The sequence below is a fragment of the Carcharodon carcharias genome, chromosome 6, assembly GCF_017639515.1.
Source record: "Carcharodon carcharias isolate sCarCar2 chromosome 6, sCarCar2.pri, whole genome shotgun sequence".
In the NCBI taxonomy this organism is placed as follows: Eukaryota; Metazoa; Chordata; class Chondrichthyes; order Lamniformes; family Lamnidae; genus Carcharodon; species Carcharodon carcharias.
The window spans coordinates 179,308,182-179,320,868 of NC_054472.1; the positions used below are offsets into that span (position 1 = coordinate 179,308,182).

The 12,687-nt window shown below is 42.6% G+C and overlaps 1 protein-coding gene across 5 annotated transcripts in view; it reads right to left on the minus strand.

Annotated features, from left to right (window-relative positions):
- Positions 1 to 12,687, minus strand: part of LOC121279082 (cadherin-7-like) — a 126,098-nt gene that overhangs the window by 20,483 nt on the left and 92,928 nt on the right. For all 5 annotated transcript variants that reach the window (XM_041189981.1, XM_041189980.1, XM_041189983.1 and 2 more), the window contains 2 exons: positions 5,260 to 5,396; positions 263 to 384 (listed from right to left, as the gene is read on the minus strand). In XM_041189981.1, coding sequence (XP_041045915.1) covers positions 263 to 384; positions 5,260 to 5,396 — 259 coding nt within the window. The remainder of the gene's footprint in view (positions 1 to 262; positions 385 to 5,259; positions 5,397 to 12,687) is intronic.

Below are 12,687 nucleotides of genomic sequence, written 5' to 3' on the forward strand. Positions count from 1 at the left end.
TGGTTCTCCCACAGTGCGAACCTCTAACCCCATTTGCCCACGGCAGCGAGGTTCCAAAGCCTGCGAGGCAAATCTTGCCCCCACTTTCAGGTTTAGATCAGCTGACGCTAAAAACAATATTTCATTTAAAATCACGGCTGTTTTAGGGGTAGCATGCATCACCTGATCAAAGCAAATAACTGAACCCCTGGCAAGCGCACAAGCTGTGATGCATTCCCACAATTACACCTGGGACAATCTCCCCATTTCTGGGGACCCTTACCTGTCCGCTCTTGGCGTTTTCACACACAAATGTTTCGTACAGAATCGGGAATACCGGAGCGTGGTCATTGTCATCGAGAACCCGAACGTGCACCGAGACTGAAGTAACTTTCTTTGGATCACCTGGAACAGCCAATGGTCGAGAGGTTGCCGATCGGGTCTGGGTTCAGTTATATCTGCATTGTTATTGTTGGTCTGTGAAACCATTCAGTTTTGCATCCTCACAGGTTGTCTGTTAATGGTTGGCATTGCTTACCAAAATCTATTGCTAATTGATACTAACATAACAAAGGGCAAACCATTTTCTAGCTGCAAGAAAGTGAAGGCCGGGGAATTGAATTATTTTTCACCGGGGAGAAGGAACGATTTGGTAGACATCATTTGGGCTTTTCAAGATGAAATAGGTTGTTTAATTTAATACAATTGCAAAATTAAAGCATAGAACTATTATAATAGCAAAGCTGCTCAAATATTAGTGAGAGCTTTATTACCATGACATCAATGTTTGATTTGGCATTTAAAAATTTCAATTGACAAATTGATAATGAGACTGTAGATGACGCAAGGTGTTTTTAGACAAACTGATGAGTTGGACTTCTCTCATTTTATGCTTTGCGTGATTGTATGTGTTTTACGAACGTACGAATTAGGAGCCATTCGGCCCCTCGAGCCTTCTCCACCATTCAGTAAGATTATGGCTGGTCTGAACCTGAGCCCAACTCCAGTTTCCTGCCTACCCCCGATAACCTTTGACTCCCTCCGTACTCTTTCCCTTTTTAAATACCTGTTGAAAATACCTCTTTCTATCCATTTTTATATTCCTAGCAACTTTCTCTTGTACTCTAATTTCTCCCTCCTCATTAATCTTTTAGATATCCTTTGCTGTCCTTTATACTCTGTCCAATCTTCTAACCTGCCACTTATCTTTGCGCAATTATATGCTTTTGCTTTCAATTTGCTACTATCTTTAACTTCCTTTGATAGTCCTGCCCTTAGAGTCTATCTTCCTCACTGAAATGTATCTTTTCTGAGAATTCTGAATTAGCTCCTTAAATGTCTGTCACTGCATCTCTACTGACCTATCCCTTAACCTAATTTCCCAGTTCACTTTAGCCTGATAAATGGGCCGTAGTGACCACATTCTTGTCAAAGGACACAATACTTATTGTGTTGGCTTTAAAAGTTAATGGCAAAATTCAGCTATCTTCATGAAGAGAATCCTGAACATTTTTTGCAAACAAAGTTTGGGTTTTTACTTTTTTTGTCAGAACTTCCTCTCGAACACCAATAACGAGGGTTGGTGCTTCCTTCTTCAAGGTATATGTGCTAGTTAACTGGCTTGCCAGGTATGGCCAGTGAAAATAGATCAATTCAGGCAAATTTATTTTGAACATGACTTGTAAAGGCACATCATGGTAAAGTCTATTTTGAATGGGTTAACAGCTTGATTCAAGTAGCAATTAGGAATCTCGCCTAAAGATATTGACAGAGAGGTTTGCATTAATGTAGCAACTTTCACAACATCCCAAAGCGTTTTGCAGTCAGGAAAATAGTTTTGATGTATAGTCACTGTTTTAATGTAGGAAAAACAGCACTCAATTTGTGCACAGAAAGCTCCAACAAACAGCCAATGCGCTAATGACCAGACAATCCGTTTTGGTGAAATAAAAACTGAAAAAGCTGATAAAACTCTGCATGTCTGGCGGCAACTGTGTAGCGAGAAACAGAGTTAACATTCCGAGTCCAATATGACTTCTTCAGGACTCTTCTTTGGACTTCCGAAGAAGAGTCATATTGGACTTGAAAACTTAACCCTGTTTTTCTCTCCGCAGATGCTGCCAGGCCTGCAGAGGTTTTTTTCCCCCAGAACTTTCTGTTTACATTTCAGATCTGCAGTGTTTTGCTTTAATTTATCTGTTTCAGTGATGTTGTTGATTGAGGAATGACAAGGACCCTGAGGATAACTCGAGCCACTCTTTCTTCAAGGCCTTGGGATCTTTGATGTTCACCTGAAAGGGCAGGACATTGCATCGAAAGGAAAGCACTTTCAAAAGCGTAGCACTCCCTCTGCACCACAATTGAACAACAGGTTTGAACTTTGTACCGAAAGGGACTTGAGCAAAATAAACATCTGACAGAGACAAGCGGGCTACCAACTGAACCATGTCTGACACTGATAGCTTACCTCACGCAGAACTTAACCTTCACACTATCATGAAGCATCCTGTATCTAGCAACTTACCTAACTCATGCATCCTGAAGACAGCCCTCCTTAAAGGCTAACCTCTTTGACTTTCAATTAACCCCTTACCTCCTTCTTTGGCTTGGTGTCAACATTTGTGTGAAGCACATTGGGAGGCTTTTAACTTATGTTGAAGGTGCTATATCAATGGAAGCTATTGTCATTTTTAAAATTAGTGTCCTTGCGGTTTTTATGTGTTCACTAAGCCATTTGGAAATAGTATTTGAGAATTTTTTTTTACACACTGTCATGTAGGAAGAGGGAAGGTTGTTCTCTTGGTCCTGGTGCAATACAAATATTCTGCCTCATCTGAGGGTAAGGATTATTATTTGTAACTAGTTGAAAAACCCTGTAATTATACATGGATTTGTATGAATCGGGTCTGGCGTCTCTCTGCTCTTGCTATTGTTAGTAGCAATAGCCAGGGCATTGTGGTGATGTTACCCCTTACTTCTTGTCATCCCACTCCCTCTACCTCAAAACAATTCACTTGCTTACGTGACTTCATTCTGTGGCTCTCTTTCTTCTAACTCCCTGATAGTCACTCTCGTTTACAATTCCAACTTATCATATAATCACCTCACCTTGCTGATTTGTGAAATTGCCTGATTGCAGATTCGTAACACAGCTTAACTCTGTGTCTGCCTTAGCTCATTTTCCACTGAAGCCCTCACCCACACTTTAATTACTATCTCGAGGCTTAGCTATCCCAGTGCACACCTGGTCAGCCTCCCACGCTCTATCTTTCATGAGTTTGAGGTCAGCAAAAACTCTGCTGCCTGTGTCATAACTTGCATCAAGTCCCATTTCTGGGCTCACTGACTAATTTTGGCATCTTGAATTTAAAATTCTCACCCTTGTTTTCAATTCCTCCATAGCTTCACCATCCCCTATCTCTATAATTTCCTTTAGTCCCACAATCCACTGAGATGTCCATGCTTCTCTAATCCTGTCCTCTTGAGCATCCTCGATTTTAATTGTTCAATCATTGGTGGCCGTATCTTCAGCTGTCAAGGCCCTAAGCTCTGGAATCCCCTCCCTAAACCTCTCCCCCTCTGCACATTTCTTCCCTTCCTTTAAAATGATCCTCTTTGACCAAGTGTTTGGTCATCCAACAATAAAACTTTGTGGTCGGTGTTAAATTCTGTTTGATAAAACTCCTGTGAAGCATCTTGGGATGTTTTACTACATTGAAGGTGCTATATAATTGCAAGCCTTTATTGTTGTTCAAGCCTTAACTGTAATAAAACATCCCAAGGTGCTTCACATGAGTATTATCAAAAATAAATTAACACCGAGCCACATTATTTACTAAACTATGAACAATGTGAAAATTAATTCACCCAGCCTCCTTAGATAGCACCTTCCAAATCCATGACCACTACTATCCAGAAGAACAAGGGCAACATGGGAACACCATCACTTGGATGCTCCCCTCCAAGTCACTCCCTATCCTAACTTGAAACTATATCGCCATTCCTTCACTGTCGCTGGGTCAAAATCATGGAGCTCCTCCCTAACAGCACTGTGGGTGTACCTACGCCACATGGACTGCCGTGGTTCAAGGCGGCGGCTCACCGCCACCTTCTCAAGGGCAATTAGGAATGGGAAATAAATGCTGGCCCAGCCATTGACTTCCCATGAATGAAAGAAGAGTCAGGGCTTGAGATAATTGTTTTGGTATGTGAGGAATGTGTTGACAGATCTTTGACTGTCAAAGCTCAGCAGATCATCATGTACATGTATTGGAATATTGACGATATAAATGGTGACTCATAACAAGGTGCTTTCTTAGTGTACTGGGAGGCCTCATGGCCTGAGGAGTTAGCTGGCTCAAGAAAGGTTAATAATGCACACGGTAGTGTAACAAGAGTCTAGGATGCTCTGAAGTATGGAGCTATTGATTGGAGCCATGGATCAGTTCATTGTGCAATGCATTTTATTTACAAGGTATATAGTGGGGTGAAAAAGAGGTTGTCCCGGCAGAGTTCAGTTTGCTAAGATGCCATTATGAAGAAAACCGAAATTGGAGAAATTGAAATGAAGTATAAATTGTTTCACTTCTACTCCTTGTAATTTGCCGATAGGAAACAGTGAACAGACAGAGATGTAAATCCTTAACTTAGAAACAGGAGAAGGCCATTTAGTCTCAAACAGAAGTCGATAGATTTCTGGATACTAATGACATCAAGGGATATGGGGAGAAAATGGCATAAGAGGTAGATGATCAACCAGGATCTGTTTGAATGACAGAGCTGGCTCGATGGACCAGACGGCTTACTCCTGCTCTTATTTCCTATGTTCCTGGTCCTCGTGTCTGTTATGCCATTCAGTTTGATCATGGCTGATCTGTATCTTAACTCCATCTACCCATTGGTTCCAAAAAGGTTGATATTCTTGCCTGTTGGGGTGAAGGGAATTGATCGACTGACATAATCAATGGTATTGTTGAAAGTATAGTACACATACAATATAAATTGTTATTTTCCCCTTGTATTGGTATGCTTGTGAAGTATCCTGATGAGTGTAAGACAGAAAACTTCGACATATCTCTTTTCTCAGCAATACTCAAGTTCTTTACTACCCAAGAATCAATGGTGATAAGATAGACAACAGGCTTGAAATATGTGACCTGCACAAGAAATGTTATTATAAAAAATAGTTAATCAGTTACTAAGAAAATGAAAAATTAAAAGTTATTTAATGAAATTCAGTTGGATGCAGGGACATTGACCTCAAGATTCAGAAAGACCTACTTGCTTCCGATGCTGAGATTGTTAAATTGTACCAGGGGACTGCCTCACGGTCAAGGGGTTGAGATGTTGTTATGCTTCCATTCTTCGCATCAATGTTGAAAATCCTGTCCATGTCAGTATGACGGTCAATGGAGTACCTGTACAGTTTACACAGAAGCATAAAAATTTGATTTTTTTTTTTATTATGGAAAGCCTTTCAGCTCAATAATACATATCCAGAAAGCTGACACCTTGCCCGTGAATGGATAAATGCTGGCGCAAAGGATATTGCAAGCAGCCCCAACCTGCCAGAAATTTCCCACAAAATTAATTTGCTGAGAGACATTTGATTCACACTAGTCCATCAAATCTCTTCCTTTGGATGAATGTTTCAGCAGCGTAAGCTATTTTTGAAATGTTGTAATTTACAGACTTCCTGAGCAGTATTCCCCTGATCTTTCCAAATCTGCACCTGTTTAGGAGAGCACTAAAACCCAAGTTTTAAAGGATTCTAGACACAATACAAGTGACCTTACCCTCACTACTGCAGCGAGTTCACCTGATAAGGCAGGCATTTCCTCAAGCAATTACACTTCGTCAGCAGGGCAAGTGATGTGTTGCTGCTTGACATCCCATAACAAATTCTGTTTTAGATAGAATCTTGGCTGGACCAAAGTTGGAGTGCTGCTTGCAGTTCTGCAGTGCAAAATCCCAGAATAGTAGTGAATGTTCTTTTGGGGCTATCACTTTACCTTGTTTACCTGAAACATGTGCATGCACAGACATTACGCCTGCTTCAGCTAAACAAAATAAGTGGTGGTTCATTCCTCAGGGCTGAAAAATGGCATCTTGAGCAATGCGCGCGCACCTCTGGGCTGAGTGGTGCCAGGTGCCATATTGAGGAAGGTGTCAGCGGGTGCTCAGTGAACATACATTGAATGTGTGCAGAGTAAGCAGGTCAATCGGAGTTCAGTGCTGATTTAATACCAGCACTGTCATTCTGGAGCTCAATGCTCCAGCTAAAGCCTTTGCTTAATCAAACGTGGCGGAACATGCACTCAGTAGAAGGAAGGACCTCCGATGAATGCTATTTAAAGGGATCGTCAGCAACTTACAAGTCAATTTTTGGTTGATTTCCTCTGGCTGCTGCTATGATTCTACAAGCTTTCCAGGGTTGTTGCACGTTCACGGGGAGTGGAGCTGAAGAACCTTTTGCACCCAGTCGTTGCTCTCAGACATGGGCGCGTTCCCCTTGGAATACAACATGACATGGAGAATGAGCAGAGGGCATGCAAAATAGGACAAGTTGCTGGAAGAGGGAGGTAAAGGGGAGAAGGACTCACACCCAGGGTGTTCAGAAAGCAATTTGCCTACCTAACCCTCACTGAGGAACAGTGTGTCACTGATAAAAGACATTTTGTTGATATTTTTCATCTTGCACTCATCAGGATAATCATAAGAATACTCAATGTCAGGGGAAGCAACAACTTTATACTGTATGAAAAGACAGTGCTGATTGGTTGGCAAGTGGGCACTGATTGGTAGAGGCCTAGTCACGGATATTGCACCAGTTAATGGTGACTGACAGTTGATTGCCAATCATTGTTCGAAATTTAAACCAAGCAGCTTGATTCTGATTGGTCAAGGCATTGCCCTGAGGAATGAACCACCACTTATTTTGTTTAGCTGAAGCAGGCGTAATGTCTGTGCATGCACATGTTTCAGGTAAACAAGGTAAAGTGATAGCAATTCGCTGGCTCATTCCTCAGGGCAATGCCTTAACCAATCAGAGTCAAGCTGTCTGGTTTAAATTTCAAACCAATGATTGGCATTAATGCTTCAACAAATTGTCTTTTTTAAGCAAAACTCAAGTTCTATACTTCCAATTCACTAACCAGGTGTCAGTCGTCTGCATTTTGCTAAGGACATTGTCACCAAAAGCTGCCACAACTGCAACCTCAGAGCAGGGTGAGGACAGCATTGTCAGTGGCTGTAAAGGTGGCCAGGGTCATGAATCTTTATGCATCAGGCTCCTTCCAGACTGTACCATGCGGTTTTTGCAACATCTTGCAGCTTTCCTTCCGCTGTTGCATGTGGCCAGTCATTGAGGTTTTGTATTCTAAGAAAGCTGGATGTATTTTATTCTATCTTGCCAGAGAGAAGGAGTGGAGTGAGAAGATGGTTTCATAAGAATTGTAGGCTTCCCTACAATTATGATGTAGCAGATATTAACTAGATGGACATTGGTTTTCAGGCACCGCATGTCAACTCTGAGATGCACTGAAACCACAAGTGATTCTATTCCCTCAGTGTCAGTTGGTGTGTCCCATATGCAGCATATCATGCAGGTCAACACCCAGTGTGCAGTAGGAGCTGTACAGTGCTCAGCAGGGCGGGTGTCTAGACTGGTCAAGGTTTGTTGCAAGCTGCACAACCTTGCCATCATGAGGAGACAGGCCTTAACACTAGCACAAGATTAACATTCCAAACCAAATTTATACATGAAACCATTCCATATTTCACCCCCTCCATGAACAACTTCAGTTTCCGCATGTTGTTACGACCGGATGAGAAGGAGTGAACTGGCTCCCCGTTATTCAACCTCCTCGGCATGGAATTTATTTTCCATGAGGACATGCCTTTCCCAAATCAGAATGTGTTTAACTATTTAAACTGTGAGCAATAAGGAGCCAACCAAACAAGTTTTCTGGAGTCAAAGAAAGGGCAAATTCATTTACCACTAAATCTGAGAGGAAAAAAACTAATAAAGACATAGCACCAATCATTTGGCCCTCATGTAATCATTCAGGCTCACACACAGACACACTCACACACACACTCACACACACACACACTCACTCGATCACACAGACACACACACACACACTCACACACACATTCACTCACTCACTTACACACAGACACACACACACACACTCACGCACACACACACTCACTCACTCACACAGACACACACACACACACATTCACTCTCACTCACACACAGACACACACACACACACACACTCACACACACACACACTCAAACACACACACACACACACGCTCAAACACACACACACACACACATATACACACACACACACACACACTCATACACACACATACACACACACACTCATACACACACACACTCAAACACACACACATACACATACACTCACACACACTCACTCACACACACTCAAACACACACTCACTCACACACACTCACACACACACACGCTCACTCACACACACATACTCACACACACTCACTCACACACAGACATAATCAAACACACACACACACACACACACACACACTCATACACACACACACTCACTCACACACACACTCAAACACACACTCACACACACAAACACACACACACACATACACTCACAATTACATTCACACACATACACTCACACACACACACACATACACTATCACACACACACACGCACACACACACACAGACTCACACACTCAAACTCACACTTACATTCACACACATACATACACTCACACAGTATTATAGAAAATAGGAGTAGGTCATTCAGCCCTTCGAGCCTGCTCTGCCATTCAGTATGATCATAGCTGATCTTCCATCTCAACGCCATATTCCCGCTTTCTCCCCATTCCCCCCGATACCTTTAGAGTCTAGAAATCTATCTCCTTTTTTAAATATATTCAGTGACTTTGCCTCCACAGTCCCCTGAGGTAGAAAAATCCAAAGGTTTACCACCCTCTGAGTGAAGACGTTTCTCCTCATCTCAGTCCTAAATAACCTGTCCCACATCCTGAGATTGTGATGCCTTGTTCTGGACCCCAGACACAGGAAACATCATCCCTGCATCCAGTCTGTCCATCCCTGTCAGAATTTTATACGTTTCAATGGGATCCCCTATCATTCTTCTAAACTCCAGTGAATACAGGCCTAGTCGACCCAATCTCTCCTTGTATGACAATCCTGCCAACCCCGGTATCAGCCTAGTGAACCTTTGCTGCACTACTTCTATGGCAAGTATATTCTTTCTTAAGTAAGGAGACCAAAACTGCAATACTCAAGGTGTGGTCTCACCAAGGCCCTGTACAGCTGCAGTAAGACATCCCTGCTCCTGTACTCAAGACCTCTTGCAACAAAGCCAACATACCATTTGCCTTTTTAACTGCTTGCTGCACCTGCATGCTTGCTTTCAATAACTGGTGTATAAGGACAACCAGGTCCCTTTGTACATTAACATTTCCCAATCTGTCACCACCTATCACCAGAAATAAGGGGCGTTAGACTCCAATAAAAAAAAAGGTAAAATAATATAGGGTTAAGTGATCTTTGATTGTCCTTGATATGTAGATTTTAAATACCACGGCCGATTTGGGTTAGCTGGTTCATTGGATGTGGTCAGGTATAGAAGATGTTGCAATTATTGCAAGATGTCTGTTTGCTGGTAGGCTTCTGGTAGAGTTGGCATCTCAGATCAGGTGATACCCTTAATTGCAAAAGAGAAAGAGTGAGAGAGAGCAGCCTTCGGCCTGTTTCCTCTGCTGCAAACTTTCTTGACACTGCCTGTGTCACTTGCAATCTCTCTTGAGCAGCTGGAAGCTGTGCCTTGAAATACTTCACCCATTGTGTATTTCCAATAGGTTTTGGGTGTGTCTGGCTGTGGCAGCTATTGTTTCAATATCAAGTGTTTTGCATTTATGATTCTCTTCCTTAGACAGTTATGAGTTTCAATGGGTTTCTGATTATAGGAAATGTATCTCTCTTCACACTCCCCTGAGGGTGGTTTGTTGGTATGTGGCCTTGCATTTTAAGTGCCTGCTTGTTTGTCCCTACAATCACACCCCCCCTCCACTTCTCTCTCTCTCTCTCTCTCTCCGCCCCCCACACACACACCTTAAACCAGCTTATATTTCAACTCTTTCTTGGACTCGAACTCAAGTTCTGTCGAAGGGTCATGAGGACTCGAAACGTCAACTCTTTTCTTCTCCGCCGATGCTGCCAGACCTGCTGAGTTTTTCCAGGTAATTCTGTTTTTGTTTTGCATTTTAAGCAGTTTGTTTTACTTTAGTTCAAATTGCAAAATTTCCAGTCAATTGAAAGTTAAAAAATTATATTTTCACATTTGTTCACCAACACCACCCAGCTGTAACTCACCAACACCTCTCTCAACCCCTCTACGGTTGCTAAACCATCAGACTGAATATCTGGCATTGAGTACTGGATGAACAGAAATTTCATTCAATTAAATATTTGGAAGACTGAAGCCATTGTGTTTGGACTCTGCTCCAAACTCCATTCCACAGAATCACAGAATCTTTACAGTGTAGAAGGAGGCCATTTGGCCCATTGAGTCTGCACTGGCTCTCTGAAAGAGCATTCTACCTAATCCCACTCCCCTGCCTTACTCCTGTGACCTTTTCAGATAGCAATCCAATTCCCTTTTGAACAACTTGATCAGACCTGCCTCCACCACCCTTGCAGGATGTTTGTTCCAGATTCCAACCACCTCCAGGGTGAAAAAAAAATCCTCACATCACTTCTACTTCTTTTGCCCATTATTTTGAATCTGTGCCCTCTCGTTCTTGACATACTCTTGAGTGGGAACAGTTTCTCATTATTTACCCTGTCCATACCTCTCAGGATCTTGAATACCTCCATCAGGTCTCGTCTCACCCATCTTTTCTCTAAGGAAAACAGACCCAATCTATCCTCTTGGCTACAGTTCTTTATCCCTGGAATAATTCTTGTGAATCTCCTCTGTACTCCCTCCAGTGCCTTCACATTCTTCCTCAAGTATGGCACCCAGAACTGGACGCAGTACTACTGATGAGGCCTAACTAGTGTCTCATACAAGGTCAACATAACCTCCTTACTCTTGTACTCAATGCCCCTATTAATAAAACCTAGGATACCATATGCTTTATTAACTGCTCTCTCAATAGGCCCTGCCACTTTCAATGACTTACGTACTTGTACACCAAGGCCTCTTTGTTCCTACAACTCCTTTAGAGTTTCTTCCTTTATTTCATACTGTCTCTCCATATTCTTCCTGCCAAAATGAATGACCTCACGCTTCTCTGCGTTGAACTTCATCTGCCATTTGTCTGCACAATCCAAATTACTCCTTCCAAAGTGTATCACCTCACACTTTTCAGGGTTAAATTCCATCTGCCACTTATCTGCCCATTTGGCCATCCTGTCTGTATCTTACTGTAGCCCAAAACACTCAGCCTCACTGTTAACCACCCGGCCAATCTTTGTGTCATCCACAAACTTACTAATCCTACCACCCACATAGTCATCCAGTCATTTATATAAATAACAAATAATAGGAGACCCAGCACAGATCCCTGTGGTATGCCACTGGACACTGGCTTCCAGTCACTAAAGCATCTTTCTGTCATCACCCTCTGTCTCCTACAACTAAGCCAATTTGAATCCACCTTATCAAATTACCCTGTATCCCATGTGCATTTGCCTTCTTTATAAGTCTCCCATGTGGGACCTTGTCAAAGGCTTTGCTGAAATCCATATAAACTACATCAACTACACTACCCTCATCTACACACCTGGTCACCTCCTCAAAAAATTCAATCAAATTTGTTAGGCATGACCTCCCTCTGACAAAGCCATGCTAACTATCCCTGATCAAACCTTGCCTCTCCAACTGGAGATAGATTCTCTCCTTCAGAATTTTCTCCAATAGTTTCCCTACCATTGATGTGAGACTCACTGGTCTGTAGTTCCCTGGCTTATCTCTACAACCCTTCTTAAATAGCGGAACTACATTAGCTGTTCTCCAGTCCTCTGGCACCTCCCCTGTGGCCAGAGAGGAATTAAAAATTTGGGTCAGAACCCCTGCAATCTCCCCCCCTTGTCTCCCTCAGCAGTTTGGGATACAAAACACCCAGTCTTGGAGATTTGTCCATTTTTAAGCCAACACCTCCAATACCTTGTCACTCCCTCTAGCAATTTGCTAGAACCTCGCAGTCTCTCTCCCCAAGTTCAAAACCTTCATCCTCATTCTCTTGGGTGAAGACGGATGTGAAATATTCATTCAACACTCTAACGATGTCCTCTGGCTCCACCCATAGACTGCCCCCTTGGTCCCTAATGGGCCCTACTCTTTCCCTGGTTATCCTCTTCCCAGTGATATACTTCTTGAATATCTTGGGATTTTCCCTACTTTTACCAGCCAGAGCTTTCTCACATCCCCTCTTTGCTCTCCTAATTGCTTTTTGACTAAGCTTTTGGTCATCAGACTAAATATACCCTTAGTGGCTTGAGATCATTTTCTTTTATTCTTTCACAAGACATGGGCATCACTGGCTGGGCCAGCATTTGTTACCCATCCCTAATTGCCCTTGAGAAGGTGGTGGTGAGTTGCCTGCTTGAACCTCTGCAGTCCATGGGGTATAGGTATATCCACAGTGCTGTT